Here is a 23370-nt window from a genome sequence, read left to right as displayed (position 1 = left end):
TATATATATATATATATATATATATATATATATATATATATATATATATATATATATATATATATATATATATATATATATATATATAATGCGTGCCTTACCTTTTCTATCATTTGCAGTTACCTGTCAATATATTATGAAGCAAACAGTCTAAATTAAGTTTTGACTGTTTGGTGACAATGCAGAACGAACTTGTGTGACATCTCTTCTGATTTTTTTTTTAAATCTGATACTTCAGATACTCGGTTAAAAAATCTGTAATTGTAGTAGGAAAAAAATAATATAAACATTTTTCTAGTCTTGTTTATTTGAGTATAGAGGTTATAATAATGAAAAAGGTTATTGATACGATTTTAATAACTGATTAATCGGTCGGAATGTCTTGATACGATTAACCGACGGTTAACCGATTGGCAATTTGGTATTCGATTGCCATCCCTAATATATATATATATATATATATATATATATATATATATATATATATATATATATATATATATATATATATATATATATATATATATATATATATATAAGTATAGATGTGGGGGGGTGTGGGTGTAAAGCACTAAAAACAAAAAAAACCCAACAACACTGTATACCGTCGGATCTACTTAGTACATGTAGATACAAGGTCACGGATGGAAATTTTCGGGACGTCCTGTCCCTTCCTCGGGATATAGGAAAAGATTAAGAAGTCATGGATGAACAAAACAAATAAAAACAAAAACATCCAGCACTACCACTACGCTAGTAAACCCTATTTATTTACACTTTTACATTTTGAATTTTGATGTTGAAAACGTATAAATAGAAAAAGAACTTTTGGATCCAAAACATTAAGCAATCACTAAACCTCTGATAGCTCAACTGATTATGTCATGACAACTACCCTTCTGCTCCACCCCACCCCTTTTCCCTACACTGGACAAAGGCCGACGAGAAGTATGTCTTTATTATGTTGTTCTTTTATTAGTTAGATCCAGCTTATCTAAAGATCTTCATATTTCCTGTTATTAGTCAGCCCGTGGGCTGACTAGTTATCTTACGAAGAACTTCAAATGCGCTTACGTGTTCTGGAATTATGGGAGGTAGACTGGTACCCTGACATTGGTTAATCTAAATAGCGCAAGCGATTCTGGGAGATTGATTTCGTTTCGGTAAAATCAATATGGATTAAGCAACAAAATCCCTACTATATATCAATAAAATGTAAACACAGGTTTAATTAAACAGTAATAAATTTGTAAAAGTGTTTTATTTATTTTCAAATTCTACATTATTTCAAATGTCAAGTAAAACATTAAATTTAATCAGGTAAAATAAGAAAAGTCGATAGATTAAGATATAAAATAAAACGCAAAGTACAGGCTCTAACAAAGCTTACATGTTTATGATGTTACATGCATGATGCCTGTGTTGTTCAGTAAATATTTATTTTTTTATATTCTAAAAGTTACAACACTATTTTGCAATTGTCATATATTCATAATCTTAATAAGGGGGTTCCGTATGACTGTTAAGGATTTTTTGTCTGGGTGAAGTTGACCGAGACAATCTCTACCAGAGAGCACTTTGGCTAGTTTCACTAACCCATTAGAAAAGTTTGCAAAGCTCCTTCTGGAAGAAAATGACGACGTGAATACTACAACACCCTTTTTCCCTAAATAATAATAATGTAATAATAAAGTTTGAGTAAACAACTTTGACACGATTAGAGGGCGGATCCAGAGGGTTGGTGGTACCAGGAGGTTCAGTCTTGTGAAAGTCTAAAAAATCAACGAAAGTTGTCCAAAAAAAATAAATAAATAAATAAATTAGAAAATAGAAAATAGAATAGAAATAGAAAATTACAATAGAAAATTAATTGTAAAACGTGTGTAAATGGGATGCGAGGTTAGTGGAGGGGGTTTTGAAAGCTGCCTAAAAGTCTTTGTGGCAAACACGCCCCTTCTTTTTCATAAACCTGATATATATGAGCGGCTACTGACTTTTAATGAAATTATGCTTTTGTGTATTTGAACATAAATAATTAAACTTTTCGGGGTTTTTTTGTATTTAATTCACAAAATAATGCAAGAATCTGCATGCATGGGGTCGATCGTTTTAACCCCAAACTCTCCGCACCCATGCTGAAAAACTAAAGGATCAACTGGACAAATCGGCTTAAGATAATGCTGAAATAATTTTTTCTAATACAAAATTTCGGTTTCCTAATTAAAGCTTTTAAACATTATCACTAAAAAGGAAAAATTCACTGGCTGACTCTCTATGCTTTTTTTAAAAAGCTAAACTTGTACAGATAAAGTTCCAGGTTAGGGCTTGCCTATATACTGATGTTGACAAATTGCAACTTTCACTATCCCAGGTTGGTTGGTTGTTTTGTTTGTATGCGTGCTTGGCGTCACTTCAGTTCGAGATTTTGTCACTCATATTAGGATGCCACCAATTGTGTACTCGGCACTTACGGCCATTGGGTAGTGAGGGGACTGTGACTCGGGATCGCGACCTCGATCAGTTTATACAGACTCATCCGAAGAACCGGTCTCTATGTCCCACAGTTGATTCGACCTCACTACGTAAGGATAAACTCCAAGCTACGCATCTCTAATCACTGCGCAACACAGACGACGCAAAGCGTTAAATTATTTCTCTATCAAGATTTTTGGATGCCGCTTCTGTTTATCCACATAAAAGGATTACGAGTTTTCCAGTCTTTATCGAGTGCTCCATGTTTCTATTCTGTATGTGCAAAATGTTCTTGTAAATGTTTTCCTACTCATCACTGATCGAGCGTCAACACTGTATTTCATTCTATTCAGAATGATTATTTATAGTCTCTAAGTCTATTCACAATGATTATTTTCACAATTTCTTTCTTGAAAGCTAGTGATTCTTTGCTTTCGAGTTCAGTGGAACACGTCGATCTTGCAAGATAAAGACGAAGCAGAGATTGCCCGTACGAAACTCTTAACCGTTTTCCGCCTGGAGTCCGGGCGGACTGAGACGGATTCCGGTTAAGTGCTAGGTGGACTAAGCCGTACTAAAGGCGGACATGGAAAACGTCTTAGCTTTAACCGTTTTCCGCCTCATATCTTAGGTGGATTCCACCTTAAATCTGAGGCGTATTTTTGTTAGACGTTTTCCGGCTTAGCTCTTAGACGGATTCTGCATTAATCTTTAAATTATGAACAGTTTAAATCATGACCACATGTTTCATTGCTCTAGATGACCTTGTTTTCTAAAGGCACTAATTGGGGAGATATTCGAAAAAAAATAGTCAAACATGGCTTTTAATCCAGTTATTAGACTTTGAATATTAGGCTTTTTATTACATTGAAGATTGCGTTTCCTGGAGGAGTAATTATTTGCAGCCATATTGTATATCAGATGTACGTTTCTAATGCACTCCTGCTTGACCACCCTCTACAGGGGGCGGAAGTTTTCAGGCAGAGCCTCTCTTTGGATGCATTGGTCAGTTTGAATGCAGATTTTGAAAGTGATGACTGTTGGTCAATTTGGTTGATGAATCTTTATATCTTATTCAGTTTAAAAAGGAACTCAGGCAAGATGTATGCCTGTAAATTACTATTCTGAAGATGATTTGTTATGTGTTTTTGGAAAAAGGAGTGATAAAATACAACTTTTGGTGTTATTCTTAACTAAGCTTTGAAGTGAAGCAAATTATGCTCGGTGAACATGCTGAATGGACAAAGAAGGACTTCTAAACACTGTACAGGAATACATGTAACTGTGAAAACAATGGTAAGTTAAAATTTTTAGTGGTGTTTTTTCTTTTCTCTCTTTTTTTGAATTCGTACAGCCAAAATATGTACACACCACTCTCCACCATTACTTCCGATAATTAATTCCAATTGGAATTAATAGCATTGAGGCCCTATATTCACATTATACTCTACACTAACCCAGATGTTAAAAAAAGTTTGCGCATAAAATTTCAGGCGCCATTTCCTTTTGCCTAATGTAGGGTAGCCTCACCCCCCCCCCCCCCCCCCTGTTTTCAATGTTATGAGTATATCCTTTTAGATTAAAATATTAAAAAGTACAAAGATAAAGGATAAAAAAATTACTAATCCATTTGTCAATTATTAATCAACATGTACTTTTGTGTAATTTTCCACTTTGCGTATGTGTTTTCCGGAAATACGATTTCCTTTTAAAATTAGCGACCTGTAGTTACTTCCAGTTTTAAAATCACGATATGATATGTGTAAATAGCACTGGTTTAACCAGTGGTTTATTAGTGGAATGGTGACACAGACACCCTTCTAAAAGTGTAGTTCTCTGCTCAGTTGGGATTAGGAGTCAGGTTCTGAGATGTAAGTCATCATTTAAAATATTAATATATACATCATGTACATGGAATTCTTCTTTTTTTTTTTGATGAAATTCTTAAAATACATTTTGGGGGTGAAATTTGAACAAGTTTTTTTAATTTATTTTTTCATCCATATTGAAGTGTACCATTCCTCCTAACGTTGATGCATCTACACGATAGTTTTCCTAATTATTCAATAAGCAGCTGCAAATGTACATTTCAAAACATACATGGATATGAGTATATTCATTTAAGTTAGATCTACATATTTCATGAGCAGTTATTGAATATACATGTAAATTAAAAGTGTTTGTAGAATGGGGTCTTACGTTATTACCTTTTACAAATATATGAAGATTATGAAAAGTAATTGAATAAGAGATTAAAAACCTATTTAAGTCAATTTTAAAACTGTAGATATTAGGATTTTCTGCAGTGCAGTGTTATACATTTCAGCACTTCGAGCTTTTTAAGTCCTCAGCAATTTTGGCCGATTAAGGTAAAATGAGGACTGCAGCAACTGCAGCAAGTCAGGATGAAGGCCAGAAGTCACTGTCCATCCACCCTTAGGAGTAAACTCGCAACGCTGCTGAGACTTCTCATTTGAGAGCTTGCTGAAGATTCATGGGAAAAAGGAATGCAGTCTAACACCTGTGTTTCATTCAACTGTATTGGAGGTTATGAGAGGTAAGAATACATAAAGACATCAGACGTCTGATAAATATATGAAAAATTATTCTTATATTTTGTAAGTTTTAGTGTTGAGAGAAATTAGACAAGACTGTTTGCATCCTGATCTGTAATACAGAATAGAATGCCATAAAAGAGTCATTTTATTGAAAAATGTTGAAGAGTTGTTTTAAAACAAAAAATTCATCTCAGTTTGTATTTTCTTTATAGACTTCAGCATGTGGTGACTGAGTGTGAAGAATGGCAAAGGAAAGCTTGAATCATGGAAAAGATAAGTTATTCCAGATAACTTAGGAAGAAGAACAATAAAAATGACACACTCTTTCCTTGCAGACAGAAAGAATTTTGTGAAAATAATCAACCAGTGGTAAATTAACAGCTAATTGGTTTGTTGAATTGACTTTGAAACAATGGTTTTGTCTTTCTTTTTTTATTTGTTAATTCAACTGTGACAGTCACATTATTATGTAGATGTATGAAGAAAAATCAAGTTTTGGTACAATATTTTTTATCTTTTTATTTCATGTGAATTTAAGGCAAGGCATAACATTTTCAAATGTAAAATCTTTTTAGTCATTGAATTTTAAAGAACTTGTAAATAAATGATTTATAATTTGTATAATTTCATTTTTTTTTTAATTGTTAAGTTTGTAAAAGTCTGAAACAACAATAGCTGATACACTGTGATAGGCAGATTATGTAACCATTAATGCAAAATCCCTTTAACCATTAAGGCGGAATACGCCTTGCTAGTAAGGCAGAATACGCCTATCTTAAGTAAGGCGGAATATGCCTTGCTAGTAAGCGGAATACGCCTATCCTAAGTAAGGCGGAATACGCCTTGCCATTAATGTGGAATACGCCTTGCAGGTAAGGCGGAATATGCCTTGAAACTAATCCATATTAGGAAAGGCGGAATACGCCTTAACTCATTTAAATATTTCGAGCCCTATTCCGCCCTGATTCCACCCGGACTCCGTCTAATAGTCTTATTAAGTTCTTTATAGATAAAGGCGGATTCCGTCTTTTGATTTCCGCCTAAGGTCAGGGCGTAAATTTTCGTACAGGTGGTAAGAGAGTGTCCACAGTACGTTATATATACACGTACTAGTATATCCGATGCCTATGCATTCCCTTCTCGTCTCAATATAGCTTCTGTTCTGTTTCCAGATCGTCATCTTCGTTTTGATCCTAATGGTTTGTTTAGGAAATTTTTAAAGTCTTAGACTTATGTGTTCTCCTGTCAAGATTTATTATTCACCTAAAATTCTTAAATTGTGGATTGCAGGTTTCGTCAAGGTCTTTGATATTTTGGTGCTCTTGCACTCTTTCCAACTTACTATTCACTCTTTTCAGCTTTTGGATTCTTCTTGAAGCTCATGTTTAACGATACGCAACTTTCCTTCCTGATCCTGTTGATTGCTTCCCACGTCTCTAGCCTTTATCTCATTGAGCATTTTAAATTGCATTAAAACTTTTCACAGATTGAAACACGCTTCTTTAGTGTGTTCTTTAACTTTTCTTCATTTTCCATTAATTCCTGGAATACATGAGGCCTATTATACTGCAAGTAACTGTGTAACTGTGACCATGCTGTACTTCTTTATGCATCTTGTACTTCGGTTTCTTACGATGGCCGATAACGGTCGTCAATTTACACTAACGTTATGTGTGTAACATGTCCAGCATTTTCAATTAAAACTCACTGACACATTACACCTAAAACGAAAAGTGTACAAAGTGTACAGTGTCAAAGCAAATTCCATGTACACTCTACACCAACGTTTTACGTGTAAAATGTCAGTAAAACTTTCATGTACACTCTACACCTAAAGGTGATATCAAGATTCAAAACAGATCCAATGTTTCTTTATCGTGCTGCTCCCTCAAAGTGCCTCTTGATGTTCACATAAACCTGAAGTAATTTTTATTTATATTTTCGTTATAAGGAAATGGCTAAATAAATGCGTCTGTCCAGTAGAAGATATCAAACAGTTCATATAGTTCTGGAAGTGAAAAATCTTGTTTCTAGTAAATATGGATGAAAGGTTATAATACATTTCAAAATATATAAAGTGAATCATTTTCTTTTACTTAGCGGTAATATTTACAATCATTTTCACACAATGTGAAATGAAAACAAGAATTGTTTCATATTGTGTGAAAATTATCACTTTCCATTTTTTGACTGGAAAATTTAAATGCTGATGTACCTCTCCTACTGGCAGACTGATCCGTTTTCCAAGCTGTGTCCTAAATAGCATTTTCGATAGTTATTATCATGATCTGAATAAGTACCTGTAATTTAATTGATGACCATTTTAAACCTTTCATAAAATACTAATTTTGCTCTTTACTGATTATTTACCGAGGAACTTAATTTGCCAGCATTTCCTCAGGCCCCAAAACCATAAAATGAGAATAGACTTAAATTAAAATTTTGAATTTTTTTTTAAAAATATTGTTGCTTAAAAATTTGCAATTTTATATAACATTTAAACTGAAATATATGATGAAAATTTGGTTTCAATATCAAAATTATTTCAAAAGTTATATTAGTTTGAAATTTTGACTTAAATCTATTCGCAGTTTATGGTCTTGGTGCCAGATCTATGTGAACTTCAAGAGGCACCTTGCGGGAGCAACACAAAGAAACACGTCTGGTTCTGTGTTGAATCTTGATTTCACCTTTAGATGTAGAGTGTACCTGAAAGTTTTTCTGACACTTTACACACATAACTTTGGTGTAGAGTGTACACGGAATTTGCTTTGACACTGTACACTTTGTACACTTTTCCTTTTAGGTGTAATGTGTCAGTGAGTTTTCAGTGACAATGCTGTAGATGTTACACACATAACGTTAGTGTGAATTGTCGGCCGCTATCGGCCATCGTAGTTTCTAGTATGTGGTGCTAGCTGACGAGTTCCTCCTGTCCATTTTTTTTTTGTTCAGCTTTAACATCAGATACACCCTGAACTGGGTAGTGGTCTGAGTTTCACTTTCACCTTCTCAAGTTCACAGAACTAATCTATCAGTATATTTTATGCCCCCGTAATCAAAGAATCGGGAGCATATAGAGTTTGCTCTCTACGTCCGCCTGTCTGTCTGTTTGTCCGCAAAAACTTTAACTTTGCCCATATCTTTTGATTGGTTGGAGCTATGGCTTTCATATTTCACGTGCACTGGTATTCCTTGTGAGAAGACCTTTCCATTGGGTACTAACAATTGTGACCCTTTGACCTTGTCCTAGTTTTGAAAAACTTTAACCATGGTCATAATTTTAAAACGGTTAGTACTTGGGCTTTCAAATTCATATTTCACAGGTGTATTTCTTGCGACAAGACCTTCCCTTGGGTACTAACAATTTTGACCTTGACTTCGGAGTTTGACCTTCTTTAGAAATTTTAACTGGCCATAACTATTGAATGGTTGGTGCTAAGGCCTTTATATTTCACACGTATACTACTTGTGACGAGACCTTCCCTTTGGAACCATTGATTTTGACCTTAACCTTGGAGTTTGACCTACCTTTGAAAAACTTTAACCTTATTCATAACTTTTGAATGCTTGATGCTAGGTCATTCATATTTCACAGGTGTGTGCCTTGTGACGAGACCTTTCTTTGGGTATCATCATGTTTGATCTCTTGACCTTGGAAAATGACTTGCACTTGGGAAACTTTAACCTTCGACATGAGCATCATGCAGTGTTTCACAAACAGATCATTCTGTAACACATGCTATAGATACTGTAAACGTACTTTTTTCTATGGGTTCATATTATTTCTGTTCAATCCATGGGTATAAAATTACACGGATTTGTTGATTGCCATTTTATGTCTCAGATGCACTTTAAATTATACGCTGTGACAAATTTCCGCGGACACTATATGCATGAACATCGAGGTGCTATAGGTAGTATGAAGATTGATTAATTGTTTGTTGTTTAACGTCCCTCCCGAGAATTTTTCACTCATATGGAGACGCCACCACTTGCCGGTGGAGGGCTACAAATTTCGACCTATACTCGGCACTTAGGGCCACTAACCAGTGAGGGATCTTTTTCGTGCCAGCACCTACTGCGACACAGGACCTCGGTTTATACGGTCTCATCCGAAGGACCGGTCTCCACGTCCCGCAGTGGGATTCGAACCCGCGACGTAAGAAGAAAAAAACACCCAAACCAAGACCGTTGAAATGGAATATTTTATTGTTATATCATATTTACAATCCCACAAAGTACCGGTGATACTTGATGAAAGACGACAAATATATATAGGTATGGTAAATATAGTTTGTGTATATATACAGAGTAATGAACATGGAGTACCGATGTCTATAATACATCTACTCACTACAAATAATTGCACGACACTACCCATCCGTATGATAAAACAATGAGATCGATTCAATTGTTAAATTTCAAAAATATTGAACTGAAAACTTTAAATACACAAAAAAAAAAAAAAAAAAAAAAAAAAAAAAAAAAAAAAAAACTTACGTCTATAAGACAAAAATTTCCCATTTCCCCAACAAGCATCTAAGTTGTAATATGTCACAAAAAATCTTATAAATGTATTTCTATTAAAATAGATTCGATTACATTATAACAATAATATTTTAGAAGAAAGTACTAGTATATTTATTAAACAAAGAATTAAAGAGTTGTCAAAATTTATCTTATATAGTCTAATGATTTTTCTGTGAAAAAGGCCACATAAGTAAAATACAGATTATCTTTGTATATTGTCTCAAGATCCGTGCAAAAGGTCGTGTAATACGATTAATTAATTACTCTTTGTATGATCTGCTGTAAAAATACATGAGGCAATTCTATTTTTTCTATTCAGAAATTTTGTCGAGTCCGAAGAAGCCAATACTAAGTCTTGACCTGGAAAAAGGTGCCGTACGGTAAAAAGAAAAAAAAAAATCAAAATATAAACATCACATACACGGAACCTCTTTGGAGAGACACAAATTTCAATAAGCACGCATCATAGCACACATCATGTAAGTTAGTATATGATTATATATAAACTTTATATAATAAAGTATAAGGTGTAACCAACTATTAGGTCAAATAATCCATAAAAATTCAAAGCACTGCATCATCAACATTAAATAAAATACAACCTGAGATTTCATCTGACAAGAACTTGCACTGATTTCCAGCTGTGAGATGATAATTGTTATGTATTGATAAATTACAATGAATAATCAAAATCATATAACAAATTGAAAAATGCATGGAAAGAGAAGTTTGTAGATTATCAATAGCCACGAAAGAGAGAGAGAAAAAAGAGAGAGATAGGGGGTGTCACACAGGCAGAAAACATAATGATGATTACACATGACTTTCAGTACAACTGGGCACATTTATACACAAAGCAACATCTTCATTTATCTTCAAAGTGAAAGTATATTTTGCAAAGCTGATATTATACTGATGTCTTTACTCATTCAATAACTGGTCACATGAATTGACCAGAAATAGGAAAGACATTTTGGAATATGCAGCGGAATTAACTTCTATGTGTTATTGTACATCTGATAAACAGCAGCAAGAAGCACTGAAAAGTACACCTATGACGTCAATATGGCGTCAACATGCGCAATGTGACAATCAGGCATGTGACTTAGTCGACAAATCGAGAGCAGGCTTTCTTCCACTTGCACTGAGTACACCACTGGTCCCTATTTTCCATGCCGTATACCTTTCGACATTTCCGGACTTCGCTGCGGGGCTTCTTATGAAATCCACCCGTTTTTGGAGATACGGAGTAGAGATGTGATTTCGGAGACTGTGCTTGATGTTGATGTAACCGCTCTTGCGGTGTTGGTTTGGTCACTCGGATTGGAGGCGAAAGCTAAAAATGAATAATATTTAAAATATATTTTGACTACTAATTCACATGTTGTGAATTTCAATGTAATGGAATATGAAAATATCTAGCAGAATCACACAAATGTTCGATTATCCATGTATATACTAGTAAGCTAGGAACTCTCAATATAGTACTCACCGAGTGCATGGGAAATGATGAAGCATGCGCACTACTCTGCCAGGACATTGATCTCTTCATTTGGGGAGGGTTGGAAAAAGAGATTGGTGTTAATCCTTGATGAAAGAAACCGCCAGAGGGCACTGAGGAAGCCTGTGATTTAATGCTGTGGTCCTGGAAAGACGGAACGTTGGGAGTAGTTAGTAATTCATGATTTTGACATACTAGTAAATAGAGATAGAATCTGTTTAATTTACGACATAATAGAGACCTTTTTCTGATAGTCGTGGTCTGGTACAGGAATGGCGGGAGACAGGTGACCGTGGACTTCCGGTGGTGATGATGTGCACATCTGAGAGAATTTCTGGGTGACGTTATCCACATTGACCTCGATTTCCGTGTAATAAAACTCCTCCTCACCGTCCGATCGACTATCATCTGATTCATTGCAACTGTTAACAGAAAGATGAGCTTGTTGAATATTCTTTCCATTTTGTACATGGTCGTAGGAACAGGAGGGGGGGGGGGGCACGGGGGGGTGCCCCCCAATAATTTTGCCGATATATAGATTACTATAGAAAACAGAGCTACTATATGCTTGTGCCCCCTCAATAAAAACTTCTGATGACCTTTTTTTTTGCTTGTCAAGGAATTTTTGGTTGATAGTGCCCCCTCAACTGAAAATGTATGGTTGTGCCCCCCCCCCCAACTGAAATTGCTTCCTACGGGCCCGTTGTAAATTATCAAACCAACCAAACTCAACCAAAACGGTTGTCACTAATTTCAAGTAAATTAATAGCGAGCGCAGCGAGCGGCGCGAAGCGCCGCTCGTCACTGCGAGCTCTAACGACAACGCCTGGGCGAAGAGAAAATTCGGACTACTGCACATTCATTCAATAGAATTTTTTTCCGCAGTAATTCTGACCCACAATGCATCGCTTCTTGTTCTCGCTGCTAACTTCGTTCACGCGGTGACAACAACTAAAATTTCACACAAAATTAACTCACCTTAATTTAATGGATATTGCATGCAGATAGTAGATTAAACGTTCTTTGTTAAAATATTTGCACTTTTTAAACTTTGTTTATGGAAATGCAGCTAACATACGACGTCATGTGACGTCACAGTCTGTCTCGTGCGGTTTGAAGAGGCGGATCATAATAATGAAGTGAACACTGCGCTCGCCCCAACGGTCGCACCGTCAACATATTATACTTTTAAATTAAAAGTTTTAAAACGATCTCCAACTTATAAATCCTGCTTTCAGAATATTGTTAATCTGGCAAAATGTATCTATTTAATATTGCATTCTCATCGTTTTTAAAGTGTAATCACGTGGTATTTCTGAAGGTGTATCTCTATGTTTTTAAAATCTTACCCAAGGTGAGCTAACCGTACGTGCTTCTCAATACTAGAACACGTGTCTGTCACCTGGCCACATCCAGGAAACGTGCACTGGTACCTCAGTCGTCTGTTTGTCTGTAAGTAGTTAGGGTATGGCATTAAATTATAAAGAAAACTGTAGACATTTATATCTTGTTTGTATATGTATACATTGTTTCAAGGTATACATGTTTTACATACGTACAATCATCATTATGTGGTATAAATTTAATAATTGAATGACTACGGTACATTTTACTTTCATTTAATCAAGATCCCAGACAACAAATCCTCGTGTTATATATAACTTATGAATGAACAGGAATGCAACGTCACTCCAAACGGATTTCGGACTCACGAACCCGGATGAGTAAACCAAAAACGCCGGCCGGGTTATTATACCACGTGTATGTTGTAACACGTCTTAAGGGGGGTTCACCGATTTTAAGTACGTAATAAATATTAATTTCTGATATCGATAATGCAATGAGAATTATGCCATGAAGTTAGCCATGTTCGCGGCAAAGGCTTGCCTACATAATAATTAATGCCGTCACGTAAGGTTACACTGTGGGGGCTTCGCTATAGTCAGATTGCTCTGTATATAATACACCTGGACATTATACAGGGGATCTGTCATCTAAAAACAAGGCCGACCCGCGACCCCGAAATGTCAGCGCATGTACAGGCAGCCTTAAAATAAACCATGATGTTACTCAAATTAGCATGTTGTACTTGACGATAGGGATAATTAATTTTACCTTACAAATGAAAATATAAACATGACTGTTATATTTATATTTCCATTTAGTATATTTCAAATTTACATACATCGATAAGCCTAGAGCAATACATATATTATAATTAATGAAATAATTGGCTACATTAGTATTAGATATAAGATTCCCTAAATAATGCGACGTTAAAAAAATTATTCCCATTCCCTCTTCACATGATATAAATATTGTGGACAGTAACTGTCAGTTTTCTTTGTAAATATGACAAGTGAACGAGGAATTTCTTTACTGAGCCTCGAAGTTTCCCCCAAACAGTGGGGGCCCCATGACGTCCCACCAGTACAGAACTTAATAGGAATATTGATCAGAGAACGCCAAGAATTTTTGATTAAATGTTTATATTTACCAAAAATTTGGTTTTAAAAATTCATTCTCTTGTATATGTTGTTAAAACACTTCACGCATGACTAGTGACGAATGAATATACACCAAGGTATACCTGAGTGTTTATTAGGTCACTATATGCTGGGATAAAAATAGAACAGCTCATTGTGAAATCAGCTGATAGTTCCTAGATCTAGGTCAAATCTTACAGAGCAGCCCTTCTGGTCTTTGTTCGCTGCCTAACCACGGTGTTCAACAGTGATCAGGGTTATGTATAAATTTCGCCTTTAGCCGAATATGAAAACGGAGCATTGATTAATACTGATTTATAAAAAAAAAATGTCAAGGTGGGGGGATAACAGAATGAGGATCAATCCCGGGGTGGGGTGCGGTTTGTGCAGTGAAGAGTGTCACTGAGGCAGCCCTAACTTTAATGTATCCTATTCATATATGTCTTCAAATAATATATATACTATGCGAACTGCTTTTCGAACGTACTTTACATTGTATCGTAAAAAGTCCCTGCAGTATTTTAATTAATCCTGGGTAAAGTCATATTTTCCAAAGCTTTACGCATATATTTTATTAAATTTTATACATAAATGAATAAAATACGTATGAAACTCATATAAATATGTCTAATAATTTTTTTTACCAAAACCAGAGACAAATTCCGGGGGGGGGGGGGGGTTAACGTTTTAAACATTATATATGATAACTTTGTCATATATTCCATCCGAAAACCGGTGCCCTATAACAACACAATCCTAGAACTCAATGAGTCGTGGGTGTCCCTCCAGTTCCCGTGGGTCTAAGGGACGATTTCGTCTGTTCAATCCCAAGTTCTGTTGCATTTGTATATATTAACACAACTTTTGAATCTCTCTCTCATATATGCTGTACTATGGCCCCTGGGTGCCCTTTACCATATGTATAACCAGTGTAACCCTATATATATATATATATATACCTGTCGTTTTCGCTTATGCTCCACTGTGTCCACATCAATATTTTCTTCGTCAAAATCTATCTCAATTTCATCGTCTTTGTTGTAAGAGCCCACCGTGAAGCCACCAGAGGACTGAACAGGTGCGCTCTCGCTGAGATGTAAAGAGGGTGGGGAGGGGTCGCTCCGCTCAGAGTGGAATCCACTGCTGTTAGCACTGCTTGAGAGGGCACTGAATTTGAAACTATTATCTGAAAATTAGAAATACTTTGTAAATTGCTCTCTTGGAATTTCTCGGGTAGATCCCAGGGATTATTTTAGATGTCGGGACAATTGACTGCATAGGCGTGTGTCTGGGGGTCATCATTTGTAGACTTTTACCTGTAAGAGATCCCTGAAACTGTGGAGACGCTGGACTACATGAAAGACTGGTCAGCACCATCGCCGCAATCGTCTCGTCCATCATTTCCACGTCTCCACTTCTGACGTCATCTTCCTCTTGGTCTGATGACGACCGCCGGTATCGTCTGCAATTTAAAGAAGTGTACAGCTGCATGTCGGTTCTAAATTTTGATCCGATAAACGCCAAAGGCCTCTAATATATAAGAAGTCGCTAAATTAGTCCCCCGGAACGTTAATAAAAGTTGTGCTTTACCAGGGCAAGTCTAGAGAGGAGGAGTTGGGGTTCGGGGATCTGTGCTAATCGTGAAATATACATCCAGAATCCTTAAGAGGAAACACCACCGTGTTTAGGGGGGGGGGGGGGAAATCTAGGCACAAGGATTATAATTTTTTAAAGATATTTATACTTACAAAGCTGCTAGAAGAACTTTTCGTAAATTGTACCCAAGGACTCTGTGTCTTGTGCGTTTTCGTGACCAATTTTTTATTAAACGGTGAATTAATCTTGATTTGTATGACATTATTTTCGTTTCAAATAAACCTTATTTGGCTCAATAAGAATGAAAAAGAGATAACTAAATTAAGTTTGGTAAGCTTGGTTTTTGAAAGTACGTGATATTGCACAGTCACTTTGTAATTTTTTTTAACCTGTAGAGCATTGTCTATTTTTAGAAATAACGCAAGTCTTATGGAACAATTATTTAAAAGCCCTGTATGAAGCTGTCAATGACCAATATTCAATATCTTAAAAAAGCAGCAGCTAATGCCCTTTTCCCATACCTGAATGATGCAATTTTAGAATTAAAAAAAAAATAATCGGGTATCGATCGACTTTGAACTTTTGCTTTAAAAGTCGACCGTTGATTCGTTTTGAGGTATGCTTAAGTAGAGAGGTTAAGCACTACTGACCATCCCTAATCCATATCATGTGGCCTTGTTTACAAAATATTCTCGGACCGTAAACAATGTAATACTGAGTCGTAATAAACTGACAGCAGAGAAAACTGTTTTCTTGTTCGATTTTTGAAAAATAAAAATATATATCAGCATTTTAAATCAAATATAATTAATCATTTTTTTTTATAATTACTGTAACAAATTAAAATTAATTGATTTATGATTAGACGACCAATCGATAATATAATGGTCAAATAGAAACAAAATTAAGTCATTAGAAATTCTTCAACATATAACTTAAATATTTTTCTGGAGTACGTTAGAGTATACTCACTGAGCGCTGACATTGGGTACGTCGATTACGTGAGATACGGGTCGTTTTCTGGGCTCGTTCACGGAGATGTCCGCCAGCTTGGAATAATCCGTGTCTTGGTCCACAAGTCGTGCTGATTTCCGGCTTGGTAAAAGACGAATGTCATCCGGTCGAACCTCAAGATCCATCCCCTCTCCATTTTGAAGTCTGACGTTCACGATGACGTTGTCGCTGTCTGTATCGTGTTGAACGACTACCCCGGCAACCTCTCGTCCGTGCATAGTCAAAAACACTTTCTGGCCATGTTTCAAGCGGAAGGAATTGATCGAGTGAAACCCTTGTCCAATTATATGCCGTGAATATACACTTTTCTGAAATCCGTCATCGAATACAACAGTGTATTTCGCCTCTTCGGCGATGCTCGGCTCGCCCGAGTGGTCTGTAATTACCCCTGGATAAAATCTACCATCTTTCCACAGGGCACAGATTTTCGTACCAACAATAGACCTCTTTGCAAGTCGACGATTTCCAGACATCTTAGTTTATTTGGTTGTTCATATTTGGTATAATCATATCACAGTATAAAATTTAATCCTGTTTGTATGAATCTGCTAAAACGGTCGCTGAATAGGGCTGAGATGGGTCACAATATGCCGGTATTTTGCGCCGGTTTGTTTTGGTAGCTTTGAGAGGCGGAGCTTTCGCTCTGGTATCAACAAAACCTCGTGACATCTTTCTCCGCATTGATTGGTAGATTTTAGCACACCTCCAGGATTTCGTTAGCTGGCTAAAAAAATATCCAAGGTGAAGGTTATCGAAAGAATTTCAGCAACATAAATAAACCTTATCATTTAGCTAGGTGTGTTTGAGTGTGAATATTGCATTTCCCAGTGACAAATACTATCAAAATAAACCATTTCAAACATAAGATTTTGTAAACTTTGGTCAATATAAGCTAGGGGCTGTGTTGCATTCTCAACAGGGAACTGTCAATCATTTTCGCCGCTTCGTGTTGATTTCCTTCCAATAAGTAATTTCACCCCCTCTAAGGGAAATAAAATATTGACAATTTGTTTCATAAAGTAGCTCATGCGAGGCTATTTCATGACTGTAATTTGATTCCATTAGTGATAAAATATCAAAAGAAATTACAAAGGCACGGTTCACGCCTTTCCATTTTGTCGATATCACGTGCATTGCTTGATGTTTTTGAGGGAGATGGAAGGAACAGCTTTGTTTATCTACTTCAAGGGAAAAATCGGTCAACCACGTGACAACTGTCAAAAATCTGTAAGCATATCCCACAGTGCAGTGCGAACAATGTCGACGTACGATGTGGAGGAAACAAACGATTTACACGATTGTTAAATTTATTTTTCTCTTGCATATTGTGTATTATTTGGACAGAAGTGTAATTGCATCTACAGTTGATTACGTCGGTACAAGCAAATTCATTTCTAATCACTGTCGCCAGTAACGACTTGGAATGTTTTGATGAGCTTTATTTTAAACATTAAACTAGTGCTAGCAAACAGATATTTCGAATTTCCTCTACAAGTATCCAAATCTCCCTTTTACCATTTGTTTACATTACAGATTATATCTTGTGCAGAAATTGTGGACATGAGGTCGTGCACCCATCTCATTTAATTCAGATACCTAGCAAGTTAGCGCACAGACAGAGAAACGACACAATTGGGGGCCAGAATGGAACTCTCATACAGTTGTTCAAAAACCCAGATGGTATGCAGTTCCTCATAACTTTCAGTTTAGTCTATTGATTCTGGCATCAGTCAAAACAGTTGTGTAGTGCAGACATCATTCTAGTAAAGGAGTGCTTCACATGGTTCCCCCACCCAACCCAACCCCCTTATAAAAAAAAGGATGAATAAAACTTTGTAACATCTACATTAAGATTTCAAAAGTATCAGGGTTATGCATTTTAAACCAAGTTCAAATCATATGTAATAATACAACCCATTAAAACTTAAAACAGATAAATATGATTTTTATTTTTTTGGTTGAAGAAAAAAATTGCCCCTCTTCCCTTCCAGATCAGCCCCTTCCATGGACTATAGTAAGGGCAATATTAAGATTGAACTACATGATAACAATTCATGTAGAGGTTGAATTAAGATTTTTATCTATTAGCCAAAATCAACTCAATTCATTTAAAATTAATTTAAAATTATCCATCATTTCATATTGAGACATTATGGACTTTGGATCCCAGATGGGCAGGGTAAGATGCAAGACCAATTCTAATCAATAGAAATATAGACTTCAAACTTAAACACACTAGCAATGAAAGGTTCAAAGCATCCTAATTTTGACAAGGATATACTGTAACAGCTAGTCATTGTGATATGAATTGCCATTATGAATGGATAGGAAACCCTTGCCTTGTGGCTATGTTAGAAAAATACCTAGTCATCTGCATTTTATTTGCTATACAGATAAAAATTCTTAACAAACCTTATCTTCTTGTGAACAAACTGTGCATCAACTAAAATTCATTAATAATTAAATTGCCATTTTGGGCATAAAAATAGTCTATCTTTTGATACACCCCAGTGTGGATTATTCTTCTCTGTTTTGTTTTTTTTTTGTTTTTGTTTTTGTTGCCTTCTACATGTATTTTGTTATGATTATATTCTCACCATTTTCACTCCCCTTTTGATTTACAGGTGTATATTTTGAAGTAATCACAACTGTTAAAGCAAATGTTACAGAAACTTCTCAGGTAAGAGACAGGATCACAAGTAAGACTAGCAGTGAATTGATTTTAAGTACTTTCAAACTGAGTCCCTCCCAGGGGAGTGAAACCCTAGACCAGGGTACACGAATTTCACAATTTTGATGGAGAGAACATTTATCATCATCAACATGCATATAGTTTAATCTGCTAGATGCCCAAAAGTATAGAAGAGATCACTTATAAACATTGATTTCATTTTGGAAATCGGGGTGAATTTTTTAGGCAAGATTTTAGTGAGTAGATATAAACGTTTTATTTAAAGACTAAATTCAATTTTTCAATTTGTTTTAAGTATTTAGAGCAAAGTTCTGATTATTGAAAGGTGTATGAAATTTTTCTGCAGAAAAATTCTCTTGGCAAAAATTATTTTTGTTAAAAAAAAAATGTAAGGATGTCTTGGTATTTGAACCCAAGCAATAAAAATCCCGACAATCTGTCTTTACACTCCTAGATTCCAATATGTAAACCACCATACAAGACAGATCATTAGCATTTAAATCTTTTTTTTGATAAGACCCTTGAATAACTGGACTTCAAATATTTCTCCGAAAGATACAAATTTTGTGTCATTAAGTTTTTTTTAAGATAGAGTAAGTCCTTGCTCCATGTTAAGCAAAAAATTAAAATTTTTAAACATACTTTGAAGATATACTTTCCAAAAAATAAAAAAAATGGAGCAAAGACCAACTTGTATAAGAAATTCTGCTTTAGTGTAAAGAAATAATTATTTTTGCCATATTAATAGATGTATATGCCTGCTGTTTCATAGACAAATAATATTAACTGTTGTAAGATTGTTGCCAAGTTTGGAGATTTTACATAAAGTATATATTAATGTTAACTGAAATATCAAAGAAAATAGAGTATTAATTGAGATTTAATTTTCACTTTCTTGTTTGTCGAACCATTGGCAGACATTTTTCTCAGCTTGTTCGCCCATCTTTAATGAAAATAAAACACACTTCAAATCATCAGCTGATTAGTAAAGAGCACTAATTAACTATTGGAAGGTAAAAGCTAGTTTCTGTTTTATTCTAAGATTGGTCTGTAAAATATCTTTAGTTACAGATTTGTCAAGAAACATGTATGACCATTAACAAGAAGTGATCAGATAATATAGTGTTTATTTTCAGTCTTCAGACCTGATGACCTGGTTTCCGGGATACTTATGGACAATTTGTGTCTGCCCTATGTGCTTCAAACATTTAGGATGGTAAAGACATATTTTATAAATAAATGTTATATAAAGTTGAAGTTTGGTATCTCGAACATCGATATTTCAAATGCCATTGATATGTCCAAGTGATTTGGAAGTCCCAACCCCTTGTTCTTTAAGTATTTTACCCTGTGATTCTCGATTTAACTGAAATTTTACCATGTGAATCTTGGTTTGACTGAATCACCTTCTACATGTTTTCTGCTCTGAATTAGTCACATTACCAATCTCTCTCTCTATATATGTGTGTGTTCAAAAGACTTGTCAGATTAAAAATAAATATGCAAAGATAAAATATTCTGAATTTAGATGGAGGACTACCTAAGAGTTTATGAATACTAAGTATAGCAAGAGATACAGACCTACTATGATAATTATAACAATAGCAAATAAGATGTAATTATTAGTACATGTACCTACACGTAGGACTCATAATAATACGTTAATTGCAAGAACTTCATGTAAAAATAATTTTCTGACTCTGAGTCTGTCTTGACTTAGTGCACAAATCTGATTATTTCATTTCAGGAAATATGAAACAACTACAGAAAACAGACCTCGGTCATTTTTTGGAATCATTTTGGCCAATGTTTTACAACAATCAGGTAACTTACTAACTATCAGCTAATTAAATACTTTTATAAAAGATTAATTCCAGTTTTAGAAACATCAAGTCGATATGCATTTCAGAATCTTTAAATGGAAACACAAGTCTATATGTTGTTACATTCTTGATCATGTGATCAAGTTTTGAGCCAATAAAAAGAGAAAAATAATACGATGAATTTTTTGGACAAAATTTATATACAGAAGATACATAAAGGAAATTCAACTCCTATGTAAATTTTTTTTTTAAAGTTTCAATTTCTGTTTGTGGAAGAAGAGTTGAACAATTTATGTCAAACAGTTTTGCATTTTTATTATTTTTATAGAACAAATCCTACATTTTTTTTCAGAAGCAGAATCAATCATACATATACCAAAGGCCTATGCAAGCTGACAGAAAACCATCACTGCAATTTTTGTCTCATTTTGAATTTGACTTTTGTTGCAAGTTATTGCTATAAATATTATAATGTTCAATTTATTGTATTGTACCTCAGAATTTGCCCTATAAAGTATCTTGATTATGGAGATAATAAATCTTGTGAAAATTATGTCCTATTCAAGCCTGTATTGATGGAGGAAATGAAAGCATGCATTCATACAATGCATTTTTCTATGAAAATTGTACATGAATATAGAGATAACAAACAGTATTCAAGCTCGAAGTCCATTAAAACAATACAGATTTGGAGCAGAGCAAACATGGACCTCCAAAAACATCAGAGGTGGGATCAGGTGCCATGGAGGAGTGAGCATCCCCTTTGACCGGTCACACCCGCCATGTGGTCCTTGTCATGATTGGGGAAAAAACGGAAAAATCCTTAGACATTGCAGTGTGTAAATAATGGCCTAACAATTAGTATGAATAATGTCAGTCAACATTTGACTTAATGATGGGTTGTACTTGCTGACAAGATCATTGTATTGACCATAAAACTTGCAAAATGATGACTTCAAACGAGATTGTTGATATCCCTGTTTCATCAACTTGTTTGTCAATAGCTTGCCTCTGAAATTGTTCATACATAGAGCATGCTCTTGCATATTGAATCAACTGGGAGACAAAAACCCCATATGCAGGTGATAAGAGTATATTGCTACATAAGTAAGGGAAGTTGACAATTGAAAAATTGAAGTCATCACATTTATCATACACTATACATATATGGAATTATTTTCCTAACTTTTTTTTTAAAATGTGGAGAAAAATTGACTATTTTGTTTCCAGGTGAATTATGGGTGTAGCAGTCTCATGAAAATAAACTTGTTATGTGCTTGGAAATGTTCACCTTTTAATGTTGCTGGTTTCATGAATGGGTGGCAATTTGGACTATATGGACCACAGAGATCAGCCTGGGAAGCGGAGTGGTTAGAGCACCTGACTAGTAATACAGGGGTCCAGGGCTTGGATCGCAGTCCAGCCATAAGTTTTCTTTATGTATTTTTGAATTTTCAATACATGTTCATTATCCCCTTGCAACGGAGTTGGAGGGGATATGGTAAATAATGCAATAGTGTGTGTATGTTTGTGGGTGGGTTAGTTTGTCCTGTGCAAAACGGAAGTGATGTAATTTGCACCGGGATCAAATTTTGCCTTTTTGATTTATTCATGTATTGTTTGATCTTCTCATATTCAAATCACATAAATAATTTAAAAAATAAATGAGGGGATAATAAAATATAACATGTAAATTATAATTGAGTTGTGTGGTTTGAATTTTTGTTATCGGTGAAGTCGTCAATACAGGTTTACCTATGCATGATTATGGTCGGTATTTTTTAAGCATGTTAGCATTTACTTCTTGTCCAATCACTATTTATTTAGCTACATACATGTAGCTTGCCTACGTGCATTGAAATTGCCAATTACGGGTTGTTTCAGTTCCGATTCATTTGTATACATGTATTTTATGCCATATTGTTTATACTGAAGCACAGAAAAATTAATAAACACACAAGTCAAGAATTGATTTTTCTGACTGTAATAAGTAACAGAATTTCGAAAATCAACATTAACATTTTTGTTCACTGCAGCAAGGCAAAAGTTGTAGTTAAACAATAATAGCTGCAAAAAATGGCACTTGCATTCAATTATAACTCTGAAATCATCTGCAAATTATCCCCTCACAGCAAAGTTGAAGAGGATATAGTAACTCTTGTGTGTGTGAAGGGTGGGGGGTGGGGTTGGGGGTGAGTGGGTGCGTAGCAAAGGCTAAGCAAGTAATAATACATATCAGGATTGATATGCTCTTTTGCAAGGGGATGCTCCACTTTTATGCTCTTTTGCGAGGGGATGCTTCGCTTTGCAGTCCCCTTGTTCATTGCTACTTTCCATATTACAAATGAGACAATTTAAAATGGAGTTGATTTAAAAAGACTTGTACTTCTGAAGTACACATAGCTAAACATATCTGGTTGAATGTGAAAATAAGAAAAATAATTTTTAAAGCAGTTAGGTGATTATTGTTGTTGGGTGGAAATTGCCCATCATACGGTAGATAATACATCACAGAGACAACCTAGCTCTTATTTCTATGGGGTTTATTGCATAACAAGTTCAAAACATATAGAAATAAAACTTTGTGCTAGAATATGTAATACTCTGTGCATAACAAGACATTAATATACTAGTATAATATTGATTTAGTAAAAAAAACACATATTGCACTCAGCCCTGGTTCTCTCAACATACA

The 23370-nt window shown here is 35.1% G+C and overlaps 2 protein-coding genes and 1 long non-coding RNA gene across 3 annotated transcripts; 2 read left to right on the top strand and 1 right to left on the bottom strand.

Annotated features, from left to right (window-relative positions):
- Positions 1-4252: 4252 nt before the first annotated feature.
- On the top strand, positions 4253-5571 carry LOC133187246 (uncharacterized). Its single transcript, XR_009721157.1, has 4 exons — positions 4253-4343; positions 4799-5029; positions 5243-5418; positions 5514-5571. It is a non-coding gene; the product is annotated as an uncharacterized LOC133187246 (long non-coding RNA).
- A 3978-nt stretch (positions 5572-9549) lies between these two features.
- LOC133186781 (zinc finger protein 704-like) lies at positions 9550-16819 on the bottom strand. The gene is made up of 7 exons (XM_061322086.1): positions 16119-16819; positions 14867-15012; positions 14510-14736; positions 12414-12514; positions 11306-11486; positions 11056-11208; positions 9550-10899 (listed from the first exon to the last, which is right to left on the bottom strand). Exons 1-7 carry the CDS (start codon positions 16631-16633, stop codon positions 10669-10671), a joined length of 1554 nt encoding a protein of 517 aa, XP_061178070.1. The 5' UTR covers positions 16634-16819; the 3' UTR covers positions 9550-10668.
- A 598-nt stretch (positions 16820-17417) lies between these two features.
- On the top strand, positions 17418-21154 carry LOC133186785 (protein cereblon-like). Its single transcript, XM_061322093.1, has 6 exons — positions 17418-17536; positions 17694-17840; positions 18785-18840; positions 19989-20068; positions 20600-20676; positions 21028-21154. The coding sequence occupies exons 1-6, from the start codon at positions 17431-17433 to the stop codon at positions 21069-21071; spliced, it is 510 nt and encodes a 169-aa protein (XP_061178077.1). The 5' UTR covers positions 17418-17430; the 3' UTR covers positions 21072-21154.
- The last annotated feature ends 2216 nt before the right edge of the window (positions 21155-23370 follow it).

This window comes from Saccostrea echinata, unplaced genomic scaffold (genome assembly GCF_033153115.1).
Source record: "Saccostrea echinata isolate AGI-Se365-2 ecotype Australia unplaced genomic scaffold, CSIRO_AGI_Sech_v1 ptg000014l, whole genome shotgun sequence".
NCBI lineage: Eukaryota > Metazoa > Mollusca > Bivalvia > Ostreida > Ostreidae > Saccostrea > Saccostrea echinata.
This window is presented reverse-complemented; position numbering and strand designations above follow the sequence as displayed.

Bases quoted from the DNA above. Each gene is read 5' to 3' on its own strand.
- LOC133186781 (XM_061322086.1), bottom strand. From the start codon at position 16,633: ATGTCTGGAAATCGTCGACTTGCAAAGAGGTCTATTGTTGGTACGAAA. The intron at 11,209-11,305 runs GTCTCTATTATG...CCGTCTTTCCAG, and splicing joins ACCACGACTATCAGAAAAAG to GACCACAGCATTAAATCACA. The intron at 10,900-11,055 runs GTGAGTACTATA...ATTCATTTTTAG, and splicing joins CATCATTTCCCATGCACTCG to CTTTCGCCTCCAATCCGAGT.
- LOC133186785 (XM_061322093.1), top strand. From the start codon at position 17,431: ATGTGGAGGAAACAAACGATTTACACGATTGTTAAATTTATTTTTCTC. The intron at 17,841-18,784 runs GTATGCAGTTCC...TTTGATTTACAG, and splicing joins GTTGTTCAAAAACCCAGATG to GTGTATATTTTGAAGTAATC. The intron at 20,069-20,599 runs GTAAAGACATAT...ATTTCATTTCAG, and splicing joins TGCTTCAAACATTTAGGATG to GAAATATGAAACAACTACAG.